This window comes from Aythya ferina (genome assembly GCF_964211825.1).
Source record: "Aythya ferina genome assembly, chromosome: 14".
Classification (NCBI taxonomy): Eukaryota; Metazoa; Chordata; class Aves; order Anseriformes; family Anatidae; genus Aythya; species Aythya ferina.
The window spans coordinates 15,130,877-15,152,572 of NC_140312.1; the positions used below are offsets into that span (position 1 = coordinate 15,130,877).

General features: G+C 37.8%; 1 protein-coding gene across 3 annotated transcripts in view; it reads left to right on the forward strand.

Moving 5' to 3' along the window:
* The window catches only part of SLIT3 (slit guidance ligand 3), a 515,559-nt gene that overhangs the window by 288,496 nt on the left and 205,367 nt on the right, over window positions 1–21,696 (forward strand). For all 3 annotated transcript variants that reach the window (XM_084535767.1, XM_084535765.1, XM_084535766.1), the window contains one exon: window positions 5,509–5,580. In XM_084535767.1, coding sequence (XP_084391893.1) covers window positions 5,509–5,580 — 72 coding nt within the window. The remainder of the gene's footprint in view (window positions 1–5,508; window positions 5,581–21,696) is intronic.

The following is a 21,696-nucleotide window of genomic DNA, read 5'->3' on the forward strand; positions in this document are numbered from 1 at the left end:
AATCATCTATTTTAAATATTTTTTGTAAGGCAATGCATTTAATATGGACACTTAAATGTGCGGTAGAGGATTTTATTAACCAGGAAACACTCAATCTCAGATCTATAACAGTAGTAATCTGTGATCTGTAACAGTGGAACTTCCTTAAATACGCAAGTAGTCAATGAGCATTTAATGTTAAATGTCTAAAATATAAGAACTCTGACAGGTATTTATCATGGTACCTGTCAAGGCAGGCTTTTATTTCAATATTTAACTAGGTTCTGAACAAATTATATAAAGAAGTTATTCTAATTAAACTACTATGACTGTGTAATTAAAAACTAGCTTAACATTTGATCTCTGCAGTGGCCTCAGTATTGTTTGTAACTGAAAGCAAGAAAAACAAAAATACAACCCTCTCTGCAGCAAAGTACAAATCACTGATCATAACGCTTGGTGTTGTGAAGTGCTCGGTGTTCGATACTTGGAGGATGTCTTCATGTATCTGTGTGTGGCAAATTGCAGAAAAGGCAGTGTAAGCTCTTACATATGGCATCAGGTTACTTGGTGTTATATGAATAACGATTGCCAGTAATATATAAATATAGGTTTCTAAACATTTGCTAACTTTTAATGTTAGATAATTTCAGGTTTGGAAATTTTCATTCTGAATGAATTCAATTCATTCATTATTTTATATTTATATTTTATATTCATATATTATAACAGTTTTGGATTTGGTTTAATCTTAAACCCAATATCATGATAAAAGTTACATTAGTTGTATTATTGATTTTTCTCTCTCAAATGTATTTGAAAACAAAAGTATCGTTGTGAAAAAAAAAAAAAAAATCCAAATCATTTTATTTAAAGGCTTATTTGAAATGGCAAACCAATATCAACATTTTAAAATCTTATTCCTTCCAAATGTTCTTTGAAATTTAACTCTTCGGTATGATAGATAACATAGAAATCTAAATGGATAAGCCAGAGTTATAGTCTGTCAGAGGGAACTGTCTTTTAAACAGTTAACGTAGTGTCTTGACTAAGCCATAGAATTTCTTGTGATGTAAATTGGTTACGATGCAGCATTAGTTTTCATTTCATAGAAAGGTGATGTCTCCATTTTTAGCTTTAATTTTTTTTTCTTTATAACATAAATTTTAAAGACTGATGATGATCTGTTGCGTGCAATTTAGTTACATAATCTTCATGTTTTTAATAAAAACTGAGAATGGCAATGGAGTCACAGGGCAATACGTGTGGCATTATGCATTATAACTATCATAGGAAAGCTGTCTTTTTCTCCAAACAGTTTGGTACATGCTAGCATTATTTGCAAGCATTTGTCACACTTCACCTAAATCCCATATACCCACTAAATATTTTCCTTGCTCATGTGTTTTGCTCTGCTCTCTGAGGTTTTCTGGTGTTACTCTTTGTAGCTGTTAGCATTGTCTAGTTGCTAATTGCCTGTCACAGAGATCTTGGATCCCTGGAGCCTCCTGGGTGAGGTCAGAGGAGGTAATTCAATCACGCGTGTGCTGCTGGCTTTCCCAGGCGGGGATCTCAGCTCACTGACGTTGGAGCAAGAGCCCTTTTGACAACGTCACCGAGCCCAAGTCTGGTGCTTTGTGTCTAACGCATGAGGGATTCGGCACTGAAATCCAAACACGTGCTGTCACCCAAATAAAGGCCAGTGTCCATCTAACCTGGCAAAAACTTTGAAAGTTTGGTGGCATTTTTTTGTTCACACCTTTCTTATAGCTCTTATAATATGTCATTCCTACTATGCGACTATCACACAGCTCCATCTTTGCGGTTTCACTCATTGTAGAAGCCTCTCTGAACACTTTTTCAGCATGAGAACATGTATTTTCTTCAGAGGCAATTGAAACATTTGATAGTTATAGATAAAGCCTGAGATTAATGCTTTATTCTTGCAAAAGGCAGGAGCAAGCAGAGGAATAAAAGGTGACTTTGTCCATTGCAAAATTGTGTCTAAAATGTGAGTGAGTGTCATCTTAACTTTTTTTTTTTTTCTTTTCAACAATTGCATTACACCATTAAATGCATAACAAATTGTAATGTTGAGGAGAAAAATATCTTTTAGAAAAAGGGTGAACATAGAAATAGAGGTGATGTTTAAATCTGAATAAATGCTTCTGTTGGCTGAGGCCAGTTTTGAAGTCAACCTGAGACCAGTGTAGCTGACCTGATCTCAGGTAATGGTGCTCATGGGGTGTGGATGCCCCGTGCAGAAGGCAGCAGGGAGAAGAAACTAGAGGAGTATAGCATGTTCTTCAAGGAAATGTACGTGCTAGCTGTTCTTGAACACTGATTTTTAAATTTTTCTAAAGTTGAATTTTTACACTCTCTGCATAGGATTAGTGTTACTCAGATAAGATGTTTTCCAAGGGGTGGTGGGTGTGTCTCTTCTGTATTGAAGAGCTGCACGCACACCATGTCTGCTTTGAGTATATGGTCTGTCTGCTAGCCCACGTCATGGGCTTTTTATTTTGTCTTCACAGATACAAAAGGATCTGTTCAACACCTATCTATGGCTTTCTGTAAGGCTGTACCTGAAGTTTCCCAAAACTTTAAACTAACACATTGTCTTGTAAGGAAGACACTGTTTAGACTTTGAATTCTCAAATTTCCAGTCTCTGCTTAACCACTCACTGGGCTTCTACGTGAATGCAAAGAAATAGAATTTCCATTTTTGCACATAGAGGAGGAGGTGAAGGGTCTTAAACACTGTCATGCTTAATTTTAAGACAACTAATAGTTGCGTTCCTTTTGGGAAGAAATTCTCATGCTCAGAGTTAAACACAGATGTGAATGTCGGGGCATGATAGATATCGGGAGACAGAAGCTGTCTGCTATCAAGAAGTGCTAAGCATGTGGAGGCCTCCCAGAGACTGTGCAGATTTAGTTTATGGGGCATGCAGAATTCAGCTGTATTGAATGTAAAGTGACATCTCTAATGAATATTTTCCAAATTTACTGAACATCCTAAGTGCATGTCTTCTGTCGTGTGTAGAGGTTTCCCTTACAGTGGTCCTGTGCATTAATCACATAGGCTGAACTTCATTGTTAGTGTTAGTATGACGGGACCTATGGAAATATGATTAAGATTGTCATGCTTTTTCAACAAAAATCAATCTGTGAGAGTAGCATTTTATTAAAGAAAGCAACACACCACATATGAAGCTTTTTAATAGAAGGCTTTGTGACTAGCGTGCTGGGTTTATTTGCTTGCTTTAGTGTATCTGGCAGAAAAATCAATATTATAGTGTAACTCAGATAAAAATAGGCAATATATAGTACTTCCCATAGAAGAAAAGAGAGAGGTGGTTCTCAAGTTGCTCCTGCTTTCTCTTCATCTTGCTAGTACATGCCAACTTTATGCTTAATAAAGTATGCTTAATAAAGCCAGCTGAAGTGTGAAGTACTTAGTCATGCAACCGGCATTATATTTAACTCATTTGAAGCTTATTCCTCCTGAATCCACCATCTTTTTCATTTGAGCAACAAATTTTTAACAATCCACACAATTAAACATTGATCTCATAAAAAGTCACTCTACAGCCACTTTGTTTTCCCAGCAGTCAAAATTATATAGATAGTAGCATCTTTGCAGGATGGTGGGAGAGGCAGAGAGGACATAAAGAAATGTGTGTATATAGTTGTATAAATACATATATATGATACACATGAGCTGTCATGCTACAAAATATCCCTCTGGGGGATTTTAAATTCTGGTATCGGTCAGTGTAGGCAACATTGCTGGAAGTTTTGCTAAATTCAGCATCTTCTCTGAAGTTATGAGAGCTATGAGAAACCTTAGCTGCCTTTATGCTTGCTAAGCTTTTTAGTAGACCTTATAGTCTGTATGTACTTTCATGTACTTAAAATGGTAAAGAAAATGATGTTCATTGACAGCAGACCAAGGATAACTTTCCTGTAGTCTTCAGACACAACCATATCTTATATATTCAGTGTTAGTAGATTAAATTCAATCTGTATAGGGATGTGTAAAGATTATATCCAACATGGCTATTTTTAAACCTTTAGATTGCCTTGTGCTTTTTACCCCAAAAGAGATTTCTGTTTATTTTCATTGTTTTGTAATTATACTGTAGGGCTCTGCCTGTGCTTTGCTGTTGTGCAGCAAGAAAGTTGTTGTGATGAATGTTTATGTAGTCCAAAGTTAACGTACAGCAAATTGGAAGAAGTTGGCAAAACTATGGAGATATATTATGTATATGTGTAATATAGTTGCTACCTGCGTATGTATAGTTATTATTTTGTAACAGCAACTAGAAACTGCAGTGCAATCTCTGTATCTTTGTTCATGATAGTTTACACAAACAGGACAAATGATCCCAGCCTCACCAATCTGAAGTTTATACTAAGCAAATCACAGATACGGAATCAGGAGCTTGCATAATGTGTATGTGTATGTGTGTATATATATATATATATATATATATATATGTATGTATATGTACTATGAAGTGCAGACATTGTACTTATACATTAGTAGGTATGTAATTGTATTTCTTTAAGTGTAAAATTTAAGGGATCACATGTTAAAAAAATGTAATTGCTGAATTTTAAATTACAACTTACAATTTTAATTTTCTAAGCAAGAAAGGCAGATGTAGCTGTACTGCTGTATCCACATATATTGTGAAATATATTTAAATTGTGTGTACGTACGGAAACAAATGAGAGAACTCCACATTCCAAATATTAAATTACACATTTTGAAGCAGAATAGTGTTTTAAGTGTATGTGCGTATAATGCTTCCTGTCGCTGGGCTGCTCTCCCTGATGGAGTTAGACAGACCCTGCATTTAGTCAGAAATCTTTCAATAGAATGGGCTACCAGATGGGACCAGTAACAATGCAGAGAGGCATCGAACCACCACAGACATTTGGTGCTTAGAATAATAAAAAGACTATAAAATTAGATTAGTTGAGTCTAATTTGGAATTGGTATATTCCCTATGCACTCTCACAGCTCTCAGGCAGATAAAGCCTGGAGATTTAGTACTGTCAGGACAGAGGACTCCAACTTCCAGTAAAAGAAGAAAAGGCATTCTGGGAGGTCACGGAGGGCAGCGCAGTGACCTCCAATGATTTACAGGCCTTTAGCTTAATGAAATTGTTTCAGTGACATGACGGTAAAAGCTCATAATGGATTGGATGCCCTAATGTAATGAAATTACTCCCTTCTGCCTTTAAAAAAAAAAAAAAAAAAAAAAAAAAAAAAAAAAAGGCGCAATTAATATTTACTGAGACCTGACAGGCTTCAGTGTGCGGTAGCGTGCAGCGCTGTCAGCCAGCAGTGCCAGAGCCGGAGCAGCGTGGCAGGCTAAGCAGCCCTGCGCCGGGGCGGTGAGCAGGCGACGCGAGGGGGTGGAGGGACCCCTCGGGGCCGGGGAAGCCCCCCACCTGCTCTCCAAGGCAGCTCTGCCCGCACCAGCCAGCCTTCATCCTCTCCCTTCCTTTCTGCAGGCAACTGGACAACAACCAGATCAGCTGCATCGAAGATGGAGCCTTCCGAGCCCTGCGCGACCTGGAGATCCTGTGAGTTGACTTGGCGCTTTGCTGGGGCGGCGGGGGGTGCTTCTCCCCGGGCTGCAGTGCCGGGGGGATCCAGGGGCTTAATCCGCTGCCCTCCCGCTGGTGGGATAGGTAGTGGAGTGAAATGTCACGCTAATTAAACCACAGTAGACGACTTGTCTGTTACCGCTCCCGAGGAGCGGGGAAATCGCTGCTCTCGCTGCTGCATGGAGCAGATGGGGTTTGGCAGTATGCAAAGAGCGTGCGATGGGCACTCGGCAGCCAACAGCAGCCCGGCTCTGCGCAATGTCGGGTAGCGGACGGGTAACAGGTTCAGAGGGAGCAACGTTACGAGGTATCTGACAACTGACCTAGACAAAAAGCTGTTTAAAAGGTGTTTGGTATGTAAGAGGGAGGAGAGACGGGGGCTTGGCAGGATTGTTCAGTGCAGTCATTGGCTTTTGGGGAGGATCCTGCTCCGAGGGCTGAAATAACACCATGTTGTACTCTTCCAGTGCCACAAACTTTACACATTGGCTGTTAAAGCTGCAGCACAGGTGATTAAAAAAAAAAAAAAAAAAAAAAAAAGAAAGACAGTGGAATCTGACTGTAACAGAGAAAAACTGCTTTAGATATAGAGCACTGCTGTTGTAATGTAAAATCCGGTATTACCTAGAACTCAGTATCAGAGCAAATAATTTCCTTATTACTAACAGGTACTTGTTCACATAAAGAGACCTCTTCTGGAACATAGTTTGACCATATGAACTGGTATAAAGCTTTTCCTGTTACTTGAAAGTTAATACTGCAGAGCTGCAAGCATTAATACATCTGAAAGCACTCGGTCCTATGTCAGAAAGGAATGGTGGCAGCGGATTCAGGGGACAGGAACACTCCTGAATTCAGACTCTTCACATCTGGAGTGAAGTTAATGTGGATGGAGCACTGCAGGTCTACACCTAAATACAGTAGTGAAGGCCCGCTCAGACTGCTGACAAGGTTGCCCTCAAGTTCAGTGGTATGAAACAGCAAATGGTAGGTGGTTAAAGGCTGCACCTGCCTCGTGCAGCCCTGGCAGCTGCAGATTCATCAGACTCAATGCATTGCCTTCAGCGTCTGAGAACGGGCGATACAACAGGCTTTACAAATGGCAATGTGCCATAAACCAAAGTTGTGGTTTTTTTTTTAATATGCATGTGATAATACTGTGAAGTTTTCCCCAAGGGCTGTAGCCACCTTGGACTGATGCTCAAAGGATTTTTGCCGTTGGAGGCAGCAGAAGCAAGTTCTGTCTGCTGAGAGACCTAGGAGTAGTGTCTGTGCATGTCTGTCTGTCATAATCATCCAAAACAGCCATGGTCCCTCTCCCTCCCAAGCTGGGACGTTGTTATTGATCATACACTGTGTGTTGCTCACATTGAGCTAACAGAGGTATCTGAAGAGTTTCTTACATCAGAGCTTACATTATCAAGTATTGTTTGAATTCTATGTAAATAGTCCTTTCAAGGAAAAGCAGTGAGTTGCCACTATAAAGTTTTACTTGTCTGTGTGGTGAAAGAGTCCACTGTGTGGTGGAAAAAAAGGAAGAAAGGGGAAAAAAAAAAAACAGAACTATATGTTCTCTGCAGTGGGAGAATCAGTCCTTCACTGACACTAGACTGTGCTATAGCTTCTGATACAGTAGACTGGACATAAATGAAACCTTTTTTTTTTTTTTTTTTGTAATATACCAAGTTCTGCAGGCTCTGAAAAAACTGCTGAATATGCATTCCTTTTCCCCAGGATGTTGAATTAGTTTAGTGGTTAATTCTACACTAGGTATTTGTGGGTGGGAGAAGAGGAAAATTTCTTTCCACTGTATAAAGTACATCTTATTAAATTCTTTAATGCATTTTTAATTTTCATCACAGACATACTGCTACAAGACATATCAATCCTAATTCTAAAAAAAAAATAGAAAATAGGATTGATAATATCTATTTCTAAAGTTAGTTTTCTCTCACTCATGAAATTTGAGTTGTATACTTCAAACTTCATTTGATTTTTTTTCTTCAAAGAATGTTTTAGCATTTAAATATCTAACAAAATACATTTGCTAAATGCCCCATGGGATATCATAGCTTTAGTTGTAAAACAGTCATAAATGTAAAAAAGAAAAAAAAAAAAGTTAAATCAATTTTAACCATCAAAGAATATTACCAAGTAAAACCAAAGGACTTCAAGATAACATTTCAGAGCGGAGTTCGCCACTGTATATTTTATGCAGATAGATATACTTATATATTTTAACTCATAGTGCAATATGTAGAAAATATTTAATGATTCTGGGAAAAAAAAAAAAAAAGTAATTGTCTGTTTGAACAGATTGCAAATGAACCAGATTATTTACTTCTTTAACTTACTGATATCTTGTGACCTCTTTGATATCAAACATTTACATTTCTGCATCTTTTCTCTACCTACCTGTCTGTCTACAGAATTCTAAATTTCTGTAGATTACTTGGGGCAGAGACAAAATGCTTAGTGGTACCATAAAAACATTTTGGTTTCTGGATTGCATTCTTCATTCAACCTGAATTCATCAAAAAATATGACTGTAAGGAGTTTGGTGATTTGGTAGATGTAGGAATGGAAGGAAATTGTGCAATTATCCTCCAAATCACAGAGCACTCCATGGTCCGTGTTATTTATTTCTGCTTGTCAAGCAAGCTGTCTTCATTTACTGCTTTTATTTTATTTTTAAAAGTGATAAGTTTCTATCCCAACAAACAGCACTGAAGCAGAGATGAAAATATTACTGGAATTCATTACTAATGTCAGTCCTTTAAACAGCACACTGAGCTGCTAACTTCATATGGAGCTTCAATCAGACCCAGGCACTGACTGTGGCTCCCAGTACCAGCAGTCTTTTGATCACATCTCTGTGTATGAGCTTCAGTGTTTCAGGGGCCCCAAAAGGTGCTCCTGATCCTGTGATCTGACCTCTGTAGACCATAATACAGATGCACAGTGCTGCTGGTGACTGCGAGTTTGGATTAAAAAGCTGTGAAAATGTTGCAAACTCAGTGCTTTGGTGCCTTCTGTTGATTGTCTTTGCCCCTGCAGCAAGGTGAAGATAATGTCTGAGAAATGATGCACAACTGACAGCTTACTTAAGCATCGTTTCTTTGTAGCTTTGGATTGAAGCTGCTTTTGTTCATTTTTGCATCAGACTTTCTGTACTGCTTCCCCTAAAGATTTGTTTCTGTTGACAAGGTAGGGTTTTTCTTGTTGATGTTCCTCTTTTCCCTCCTTTTGTAAGATGGTAAAACATACTTTCTTGGGTTTGTTCTTGCATTCCAAGAGATAGAAAGGTGTGTGCAACCACTAATATAGCAATAGCATGTAGCAGTGTCATGTATTTTTAAAGGAGCGACTCAAGTTATTAATTAACTTATGACCTGTTGGAATAGCAACGTGCAGAAAAGTTGAAATAATTGGTGAGAAACTTTCACGAACTGTTGTTTTTAGTAGAAGGTTTTCTGCTCTGTTTAATTTTTAGTTGTGTCCTCTGGCAATACCTGGCAATAACAGTGTTATTGAGAAATATTTATTACTGTAGCTGTAAGCGAGTTACGATAATTTACCAAAAAAAAAAAAAAAAAAAAAAAGATAAAACCTTCAAAATAATTGTCCACTATTCCCTATGGGGTGTGGCAATAAGACATACCCGTTATAGATTACAAATGTGTTACACCATAGCTTCATATCCAAATGTTCAACCGTGCAATGCATAGGAGATAAAACTAATTCAGAGCTCAGAATTTCACCTTCAGTCTCATTGGATATATAAATAAAAGGAATTAATTTCAAGATGATTCGAAAAGCCCAGTCAAACTGGATAAACCATTATGATTGAGCAAATGATCATGCTGCTGTCATTAGTCTGTTAAGTGCTGAACAATACTTAATTCTTAGGATCCATTTCTCAGCAAGATACAGAACTCAATGTAGCAAATATATGTATTTATTTATTTGTTTGTTTGTTTGTTTGTTTCTAATGGAATAGGTTGGAAACAGTGTGGTGACATGGTAGTAGTGCCATGTGGACAGGATAGAAGGAATTATGAGTCATTGTTGGCAACTTACCTGGAGCATTTTCCTTGTTTAACATTGAAAAGCTGCTTTTCCTCCTACTTTAAGATGATAGCTAATAGAGACGGGAGCTTGAACATCTTTTATTCATTGCTTTTTTTTTTTTTTTTCTGAGGAAAAAAATAATTCTAAACCAAAAAATATTATTGAATCAAGAGCTAATATGAAGACGATTGTTGATATAATTTTATTAAAGAAGATAAATGTGTTCTTGTTTTACAGATCTAGTACTGAAAATCTAGTATTAGGGTTTGCTTGTTAATTGTGTTAGTTGTAGGTCTTACAAATCTCACAGCCTTAAAAAAATCCTCTTTCCTGAGCTTCACCTGCTTTTTGATATGAATGAGCACTGACTGCCATTAAGAGTCTAGCACCAAAATATGCATGCAGGAATCCGCCATTCAACTCTGAGCACTCTAGTGTGAAAAATCATGATAATTCATGCACAAGTAATACTGAAGAAGTACAAGCACAGTCACCCAAATATCCTCAACAGTTTGAAATCATAACTTTAATTCCAAATGAGCCCTAAATATTTTATCTTAAAAAAGAAAAAAAAGTAAGAATAAATGAAAACACTCCACCCTTCCATCTCTGAAATCTTAACATAAAAATAATAATAGTTGAAACCAGAAACTGCAATTGCTATATCAGCATTTGAGTATATCCTTTTTTCCACAAAGTGCTTCTGTCTTGTTTGTTGAATGCTTCCACGATAAATGTCCAGGAGCATGCAGTGCTACGTGCTGTTTTCTTTCAAACTCTGATTCAGCACCAAGTTGTGTTGTGCGAGACACATCTGATCTGCCAGGCCAGTGGCAGTCTGCATCCCCCAGTTCTTCTGCATGTTGGGTAAAGCATCCGTTCCTAGCAAGTATTTTACAAATGCACTATGGTTACTCATGCTTTAATTTTTCAATCCCATGCATTCGTCTTATAAAGGATTGAGTTTCATAAAAATTTTAGTAATATTTGGAATTTCACACAGAGTTGCCATGGATGCATGAGCTTATAATACACTGTTTTTTTTTGTCCTAACAAACTTTTAAGAACTTTTATGAAAATTAATTGTTATTTTCTGTTACAGACGGGATATAATTGTTTCCTATGGTTGTCATCTGTATGCTGAACATCCAGTTACATGATCAGTTTTGCTTATTTGCAAAATGCTACTCTGGGCATGTCTTCACTAGATAGAAGATTTTTATTTGCCTTCCCAACCTGGAGAGTCAGGGAGCTAAAGTCATGACATAATTTTAAATATATGAGATGTCATAGCTTAATGAAAGCCTGAAAATGCCACACAAATGTGATTTCCTCCTCTATTTTGCTGGAAATTGTGATAGGTTGAGGCAATCAGGATCAAATTTGAACTCCGTAAATTCCTATAACTGATACCAAAATACCTAAATACAATAATGAAAATAAGATTTCTACTAAAAATGTTGTACATAGCTGCTTTACATATGTATTATTACTTATTTACATAAGTATTAACTTGAGTACATTAAAATTAGAATGATTAACCTTTTTATTTTTTAAACCTGAGGTTATATGTTAGTTTAAATGTATGTAAATTAATAAAAAATAGTTAAAAATCTTTAGTTATTTCATCAGTCAGCATGTGCATAGTGTGTGTGTGATAAAAACAAAACTGGAGTAGTTATTGGCAGCGTATGAGTAATTGAATTGTCTACCCAGTAGTTGAAATCCCCAAAACAGGGAACACAGCTTGGATTTTCTAAAAGTATCCCCATTTTCTGTGCACATTTTCTGTGCTCCCAAATACTGCTGTTACTCTTTTAAGTTTTCTGTTATATAAATCAGTTGGCGATGAGAAAGGCCTTTTTTCTGGAGAACTTTTTAGAGAGCTACTGCACCCCAATGGACCCTGATGAAATTAAATAAATAGCTTGAATAGACAGAGGAAAGATGGGGTACTCACACAGTTGCTTGATAAGGAATGTTTTTATTTGCTGACATATTTCCGTGGGAGATCTGGCATCACTGCTCAAGATATGGAAATGAAATCCGAGATAACCTCTGTTCTACAACTTATTACAAAATGTGAGGTTGGAAGTACAGCATGGTGAAAGGAACACTATCCAGATGGCACCATGGTGACAGGCTTTATATCAAAGACCAGCTGAGATAAAATAAGAGCAGGCAATTGAGGCCCTCTGAAAATCACTGATGCCTGTTACAGATGTAATGTAACTCTGTCTTTATGGGGGGGGAATATATTTGCATAAATTCATTGATCAATGATTTTTCTAATTCTGCAGTGTTCCAGGCATGTCCCAGCAAATTGATGAACATTTCTATCAGTCCTCAGTGTGGGTGCCATATTATATATTGAGAAAATGTTTTTTTCTCTCCTGGAACATATGCAGTATTTGAATCCTGTGCTCATTTTCCTCTCTAGCTCCCATTAGGTTGGAGTTGTTTTGTTTTTTTTTTTTTCCTTTAAGAATAGCCTGGAGCCCTGCAGGCTGCAGAACTTATCAAGATAAGAGCAGCGCCAGGTTAGAATTATTAGTTTCATGAATCACTGACCAATGTGCTTTTTGAGAAAGCCCAGGTTTACAGCTTGCATAGTGCAAGTCCTTTACTGGTGCTGCAGTCACTGCACTGAGAGACTCCGAAGTCAAAACTCCCTGAGACACAGGGATTTCTGGCAAACATTTTTTCCATGTATTAATTGTTTCATTTGTATGCTCTGCTCATCTTGTGACCTGGCCTACCTCCCCTTTGACTAATATAGTTTCTTCGTCAGTAATATAGAAGATGTAGAACAAGCATTTTGCCTGTTGAAAGTCAAATGAATGTGAATGACTTGATCCTGGGGACACTCAACTGTATATTTAATGCAGACATACAGCTGAACACCTTATCCAAAAGCTAAGCTGAAGGCTGAGATGGGAATAAAGCTCCTTGCAGATGAAGTTGAGCTGATGATGGAGTTACGAGGGGAAGTAATACGTTCAAAGTAGATGAGTAGTCACTTTATGCCATAATTCACGATTTACTGTGTGACTCCCCAGACAAGCTGGATGTAATCCCACTGGCATTAATAAAGTCTTTTTTGGTTGGGAGAGGAGGCTGCATGATCGTGTGGAAGAGGCTTTGGTGTTATCAACACCCAATACACCAGGATGTCCTCAGCCCTTCTGTGACACCAAGTCCAAAGCTGGCAGTGAATGCAGCAACTGCCACTGACTCTGGGGTCAATCACCACAATGCCAATTTAAAACAAAAATTCAAAGCATATAGATTGCCACTTTTCCTTTGCATGCAGTTAAAGGTATTGTTTATGGTCTATAGGCGTATCAATAGTTTGCCTTTTTCAGAGGCTGCATTCACCTCTCCGTTGTGCTGGTAGAACAACAGAGAGGCTCGGAGCTGTAGTCAATCCTTACAGAAGGGAGAGCTCAAACACCTGGTTTCTCTGGAAATAAAAGTTACAATTGGCATGAGAGCTCTGTGTATGAGAATTGTTGGTGTGCCACATCAAGCGTTGTGTCAGATATTTAACCTTGATCTGTAGTTGCTGGGATCAGGGTACTATTATCAGCATTTTCCAACATTTTTAGCTTGGACAATAATATTGTATCTGTGATGAATTTGAAATCAAAACAGTATGATGTAGATATTTGGCTTGAAAATGAAGTAGATAATTACATTTACACCTAAACAAATGCATATGCAGAAGCTTCTTATCTAAAATCCAATAGTGTATTTTTTCTGCTATTCACAAGGTTATGCATAAAATACAAGAATATATTTTGTGTGCCTAACACAGACATGTTAAAAGAACGTATGTTTTAATTAGACCTTTATGCTATGACGAAACACGTGAAAAATAATTACAAAGACTTTAAAAAGAAAGGTATATGATTAGTGTAAATTACACTTTCTTTACATACCATATCCAGTTCTGTTTAACAAACAAGAACATTTAAGAGCTGCATTAAGGAAAGAAATGTAGAATGATTTTAAAGTAATTTGAAGTCAAATAATCACAATTTCTATGTTAATTTTGTTATCATAAATGAAGCAATTTCATGTTAACCGGTCTGATGCTTTTAAACCTGAATTGTATTTCTTGAGGGGGTGGATAGGCTGAAGGCTTTGTTTCAGTATGCGCAGATGATGGCTGGCCATGTTGTGGTCATCTGCAGATCCTTAGTAGCAAGATATTTTAAAAGGTTGTATGTTTGGTTATCCAGAAACCTTTGTTGTAATGTAGCATGTTGCTCTTGCATATGTTAGAGATATCACAGAAAATAGCTTGAAAGAGCATCAAATGAAGTGGCCAAATAAAGCCACTGAAGGAAATAAAGAACACTACTGCCAGTAATTTTTAAAAAATTGCACATATCCCTCGTCTTCATGGTGCTAGAGGGTGGGAGAAATCTGTGGTTTGCAGATGCCAGACAGGCTGAGATGGGGATTTGCTTGAGGGTAAAACAATAGAGAACGTTGTGGAAGACAGGTCGATGGCTGCGATGAAGGGATATAAGAGCATGCACTGAACAAGGTCTTTGTTCACCAGATTGGTAATTTAGATTTGTTTTCGCCTCTTTTGCCATTAGAATCTTAGATTGTGTGTGTCACCGAAAGTGCTTTTTTGGTGGTGGTCTAGGGAAAAAGGAGGGTGGAAAGGCAGATCTTTTTCGTGGCTTTCAGCTTTGGACTTGGCTACTGCGATCGATAAATTGCCGCATTGCAGCATCTCTGCAACGACGCCTGAAGGCCGTTGAGAAGCCCCCGTTGGTGCAAGAGGAGGCTGTAGGCTGGGCGGGCTCTGGGAGGGGGTAGTCCGCTCCACACACCCGAGCTTCTGACTGGCTCCTTGGGCAATTTCAGCGGTGTCTTAAAAGGGTTGGGTCCATTTCATCTGCGAGACACCCTGTCTTCCCATCCACGGCTAGGGCGTTAGAAAGCAGGTGAGGTGCTTCAGCTAATACTTAGTGTGAAGCAGTTAGGACAGACCATCCGCAATGGCAGTTATATTTTATTTGCTAGGGGTACAGATATTACAGGTGAACAGTCAAATATGGAGAACAATTGACTCCTTTTATGTAGCTGCTTCTTGCGCTCGTAGAATATTCCTGAACAAATCGTGAGTGCTTCAAATTTTTCTTCGTGTATATTTTATCTGGCACGTTTTCACTCTGGACTGAACACAAATGAAACACTGTGAGTATTTGATATTCAAATGGTTATGATTTTTTAGCTTTATTGCATATGCATGCATGAATATAAGCAGGTATCGCTGCTTCTCATGGGCAAGTGGTGTTTGGGAGAAATTTAAAAATGGGAAAGGAAGGTGTTTTTAAACATATTGACTATTTTCCTGTGCGATCCATGCAAGTGCTGTCTAATGTATTATTAAAATAAAACTTGATGTTTAATTCCTGATGGAAAGCAGATCCCTTTCCAGCTTCAGCAAGAAACACGTAATTGCCCTTGTCCAGGAACTATGTGTTGGCTTTCTTTTTTTCAAAATAATTATTTTTTCTATAAAAGGTAATTTTTCTTGAAAAATGTTCATACATGCCGGTCTAAGTTCACAGAATGCGTATATCACACGTTCCCTATCATTCATGCAGATTTATATTAGACTGTGCATTAACCTTGACTTAGAACATGTATGAATTGCAAGTAGGGGCATCACGTACTTTTAGAATCTAAAATTATTTTGCAAATATTTGTCTGCATCTCTTGTGCTTTGGGGAGGGGTTTTTGGTGATTGAGGCTCAACTTCCCTCTTTACAAGGTTTGCTTCTTTTCTTCTTCTGTCTGCTGTCCAAAGTGGAGATTGCCTTTGCAGATCCTTGCTGTGCCGTGCCCTTTGCCATATTACCAGTGCTATTAAAAATGTCCTCCTGCTGCACTCTCAGTGGGAATCCCAATGGTATTGGGAACTGAGGGGCAGCCAAGGTGCTGGGCTCCTGAAATTAGGGGGGCTGCTCTGGCAAGGGGAATGATGGGTGTAATTTTGCCTGCAGTACCTATTAGATTTGCCATTGGAGGGAAACAGAAACAAGGGGTTCTGGCAGCCCACGCTCCACGTATTCCAGTCGCCTGCTTTCTAAAAGGCTTTTATTAAACCTTTTGTACTGACACCCAGACACTGGCTAAACTGCTAACAGGGCCATTTCTGTTCATTGTTATGTTTCTGCCTCACAAGCAGCTGCCATGCTTCACACCTGAGTTTGCCAGCTCGTCCCTCCTTTGGTCCTAGCGGTCACTGTGGGACTTGCAGGAATCTGCAGTCCCGCAGGCAGTGTCGCATTGCGGCAGTCGATGAAGTGGCACCAGGCTGGCACAGGGTGAGTGCCACTTCATCCAATGTTGTAATACAGCCCCCTTCAATGAATACAGAAGTCCTTTTTTAATTTGTTATTCTTTTTCTTTCTTTTTTTTTTTTTTTTTTTGTCACTTTTTCTACATCTGAAAAGACAGCCAACTTAGGTGCATCACTTGGAATGTCTTTTCAGGTCTGGGTATGCCAGAAAATGATATGTTAATTATAGTAGTTTATAAGTTCTTTATTTAATTTCAGAAGAATTATACTGTTCCTTTCTAATTCATATTTAATAAGTTTATTTAGAATTTATTTTGGTGGAGGTCCTGAAAGGAAACCACAGCACTCAGCTAACTCAGCGCTGAAACCTTTTACCTTGATCTTGGAAATCTGTATCATGAAAGGCATTTCATCTTGAGCAAATGGCAGAAGTTGCTTGCTCCTTTCAAATTATAGGGTTGAACAGTGTTAGTTTGAATTGGACTGTTTCTATAAGGCTTCTCTAGCATCAGAAAGGACTAAACAGAAGCAACTGTTCAGGCAGGAAGCTACAAAATCCATTTTATTTTGCTAAAGTGCTGATGCATAAAATTCTGCCTTGTTGATTCTTTTTCATCCTTTCCATAAATACACTCCAGTGGGCTTTCAAACCTCTGTATACATAGAAAACCCAATCCAGTTTCCATCGATTTTGACACTGAATCTACAAACTATAGTATCTGAGAAGCAGCCAGTTGTGTAACAGCAAGATCCATATTTACTAAAAGAGATCTCTATATAACCCAAAAAAGTGTATCTATTTAATAAATGAATTATATTAAAGACATATATTTCTAATATTATTTTAAGTATACTAATTCATCAGACAAAGGACTTTCAAATGAATCTGCAAATTCTCAGTGAAATTGAACACCATTATATTTTTGATCCCTCTGCCTCCACTGAAAATCTGTGCCTAAATAAGCAGACTGCAGGAACTAGATTCATTGCCTGTTAAAATCAGCAGTGGTATTTGCACTGACTTCAGTTGTCATTGATCTCGGTATTATGATAATTGTACTTGTTTCCCATAGTTCTAGGCAGTAACATCAGTTGTGGAAATCAAAACCACCCTGATGCTGTAGAACATTTACTCAGTGTTTGCATAAATATTTTTTTTTTATTCTCTAAGTCCAAATACTTATAAAAAAAATTGTGGATGTAGTTGGGGCTTAGAGCCATAGCAGTCATTCCCAATATGGTGTACCAAAAAATGTGTAGGCTTTGGGAAAACACTTGAGAGAATATTTTTGGTTCGAAAATAAGTAAAGGCAGTACTTCTTATGCCATTTTTGACTTTAGAAAAACAGCCCATTGGAGTATCCTTAATTTTAAAATAAAATGGTTGCAGAGGAATTTTGACCCGTGTTCTTTTGATTTTGTCTTGATGTTTTTATACCTAAATTTCCATTCAGACCCTGTTGAACATGTATTTTCTGCCTAGAATTATAAGATCTTGTAAAAGATTTAAAAGCTGATTGAAATTTCTTTGAAAAGCTTCTTTAACCCTCACCAGACATGGAAATTAGATGGAAACAGAAGATTCAACTGGTATCTGCATTTTATACAGCTGATAGAGGTGATTTGATTATTTGGGAAAATGGATACGTCCTATTTTCCCCCCAAAAAAAAAAGAAAAAAGAAAAAAAGAGAAACCTCATTAAGGAGAAGTGAGAAGACATCTCATGTAAGACCACGTGAGTGACAGTTCTTGACTTGACATGTAGCAAAGCTCACAATCAAATGAACAGTGTACAGTTATCCTCTGTATAATCTCACTTTAACTTACTGTGGTTTAGCTCAGCTTATTTTACCTTATTCTATTCTATTATTCTATTTTCTACTTTATCTAGTTTTAGCATATTTTATTAATTTGCTTGTTAGTGTAAGCAAGTAAATTCCAGCACAATTGTGTGTGTGCGCACATGCAACACAAATGCAGAACTTAAAATAATATGAGAAAGGTTTCAGCATTAGTGACCAGACATCAGTTACAAGAATCCTCAATTTCGCTCCCAGTTGTACTTGTACAACAATAGGATCTTTAATTGTACAGACCCAGATGATTTGTTTCTCACTTCTTTTATCCATTCACACTGATTTCTGGTCCCAGGCTCCTTACCCAGATGGTTTGCCCACCGGTTGTTCAGCTGCAGCCCTGTCTTCCTTCTCCTCTGCTCGTAACCCTGGTTCTTGACATTGCCAGTCCCAGAGACTCCAGCCAAGGCACAGCCAAGTCTCTGGGGAGGACAGAGGGACGTTCATTGCTTGAGGATGCAACAGGAATAATTAAAAATAAATAAATAAATAAAGTAAATAATAATTTTTAAAAAATATTTATTATTTATTTCTTAAAAAAAAAAAAAGAAAGGAAAGAAAAGAAAAAGAACTTCCTATTACAACAACCCAATTGCCCCAAAGCCTGATGTGTTTAGAAGTAATATCATTCCTTCAAGGGAAAAAAAAATCGATATGCCTCAAACATCTGGCCTTTATAATAAGCTCAAATAGCTAAAATCTGAAAGTTAAATGCAAATTAAAATCAGTCATAGAATGGGAAGAATCAGGGAGTTGTAGCAGTAAATGTTTCTGGCTGTTCTGTCTGTAATTCCATACTAAGCTTATTTATTGTATTTTACTTTTTCATACATTTCTAAAAAGAATATTTTATTTTCTCTGTATCCTCAAGACTCATCAGATGTCTGACATCAGCTTCCCAAGCTAATGATGCTAGAGCCTCTCATGTTGTGGTGATGAGAACATTTGTGAGCATATCAGCAAAGACTAATACTAGAACAGAAACCACAAATTGGCAACTAGTTACTTTTATTTATTTCTGTGGATCTTACATGTCACCTGGAGACTATTTAGAAGATTATTTGCCTGGGATAACATTGTGTTTAAAAATAGCACTTGCATAGTGCCAACTCATTTTAGAGCTGGGTACAAATATTGAGACAAAATCCCAGCTGTTATTGCTTTTGCTGCTAATTTGAGGTGTCAGATCAGAGCTCTACTGCTGTATGTCAGTGAATAAGGCCCCTTGTGAGATCATTATGTTTTCTAACAGTTGAGAGTAATGGATTCATCAGTGCAGCATCAGTTGCTTTCATTACATGCCCGCACAGTAGTTGTGGGCTTTAATTTAACCAGGCCATGGGGAGATCAGAGGATTGAATAGAAGAGGGGCTCAGGGCTCATCAGAACTCAGAGATCTGGTCAGGTTTTGTGCCTTGCCTAAAAAGAGCAAATCTTGGATGCCTTGAAAGTCAAGGGTGAGGACAACTGCTCAGTGCTGAGGGATCAAGTGAGTGCCAAAGCCATTTTGCTTTTCCATCAGAGGCCATACAAAGTAGTAAATATTTAATTTAATGCAAATTCTCTCCAATCTCTGTGAAAAATAGCACTTTAAGGCTGTTGAAAATACAGCTCCTTTCTCTCTACAATCTCTAAGTTAAGTACAAACATTAATCAAGTCTTGGTTTTATTACTAAAAATAGCTTTAGATTCAGTCTTTGGAACTGGTACACTGCCCATGCTGTTAGTTATATTAGGTGGTGCTTCAGGGCTGGAAGGGGTCTACAGCTGTCATCTCCTGTCCAACCCCTGTTGGGAGCATCCAGCTCCAGCTCCATGCCGGTCCAGACCTCCGCCCCCCTCCCTCCCCCTCAAGGCTCTGGGCTCTGAGAAGTTGTCCTTTTGTCCCAGCAAGGCTGCTGGGCTCCCTTCTAGCTCCACTGGCCATCTGGGGTGAGCTGCTCAGAGGGAATTTTTGCATCAATTCACCCACTTTTAAACAGAAACAACGTTCTCAACAAAACTATTTACATGAGAGCTTTAATTATGCTTGGAGATGCCTTGGTTAAGTCGTAATAAACTTTCCAGTCTCATCTACTGAATGTATAGTTGCACTGGGGATAGGAAGCAGGGAAACCATGGCAGTTAGGGGAGAAGCAGTAATCGGAGATTATAACAGCAATTCACTCTTGGGAATGCTACCAGCCTGCAGATAACACCATTTGTAGCTATCCATTGCATGCGCATAGATAATAATCTTGCATTACGCCCAATTACATGGTGTTACGGACACACAACACACGGATTACATATACAGCCAACGAGCATACTGTGATAAAGCAGCGGTGTAATTGAAGGAGACAGAAGGAAATGTTAGACTTGTTAGTGCTACCGGTGCTGCAGGGCCTGAGATGGCTGTTCCCAAGCAGCCGTGCTGTTTCGCTTCTCTGCTGCAGGGTACAGCCACGCGTTTCAAAGTCTCTTTCAAAATACGGGTTTATCACACCATGAGGGAACTCAGCACCTTGTTCTTTCTGCAGCATGTTGAAAGAGTTTTGAGCAGGAAAAAACAAACAACAACAACAAAAACGTTGTGAAGCCCAAAGACACACCAAAGTATGTACTGACAAATGAAATGTTTGCAGGATTCCCGCTATTAAATGATGTATTTTAGAAGCCGCTAAAGAATCTCTAGTTTATAAGGGTAGAAGACATTCAAAACCAAAAATACATCTAACTCTTTTTCAGATCTCTTTCCTTTTACTTACCAGTAGTTGTCAGTATATAGCACAATGTTAAGCTTGTTTGTATGCTTATTTTTTTGTGTACATTCAGATTTTCTTTCTCTGGTGGGTATGAATGTGTGTGGGTCTAAATATTTGTGGCTGAAAATTTTGAATATATTGCAAAACGTGACACAAAAGAAGCCTGGTGCATGTCAAAAACCTGCATGGCCAACACAGCAGACCTCTGGTAATGGTGGAAGACGACTATTACGGCTTGGACAAAAGTGTTAATCAGAAATTTAATCTACCATATAATTTCTCAATTTAATTAGCTGTTTGTGCTAATCAGCTGCAGAAATGGAATGTGAGAGAAATTCAGTCCCTGTTGCAGTCAAAGAACATAGGATGTCTTTAGCTGTGCCCTAAAAAGACAGGTTTTCCCCATCTCTTTTAACCTAATCCATTCAGACTGTAAACGAGAAGCATCACTGTGGGTATTGTACCGATGTACAGCTCATGATGTATGTCCATTACAAATATGTCTTGTACTTAGGAAAATGGATATTCGTATAGTGGTTTTACCATTTGCCAATGATAAAATTTATCTTTTTTTTTTTTTTTTTTTTTTTTTTTTTAGTTTGGGATGTAGTAGGTATTTTTACTGTCATCAGTGTTATGTGCTTAACAAAAACAAACAACCCTCCTACATGTTTTCCCACATGAAATGTGACCATAAAATGTTAAGATGGTTGCTAACTTACATTGTACTTAACGAAGTACTAATTGAAGAAATGAAATAGTTAATATTTCAAATAATTCTGTTATGTTGTTTAACTATTTTCTGACATCATTGCCAGAAGATCCTTTTCTAGTATTTAAGTGGAACAGAGCGGGTAGATGTATTGTAATGAAAGTATTATTATTCCAGATGAATAAGTCAGCAGTCATTCTGATATTCATTATATGCTCTTAATTATATCACTAATTTAATTCCAAGTAAGAGAAACAAAATCTCTGTGTACTCTGTAATTTAAAGAATTGAGAGTGTTTAAGTATTGATCTGACAGCTTCTTTGAATTACTCCAAGGAACATGAAGGGATGCTTACAGTTCCTGAGATTTTTAAATATAG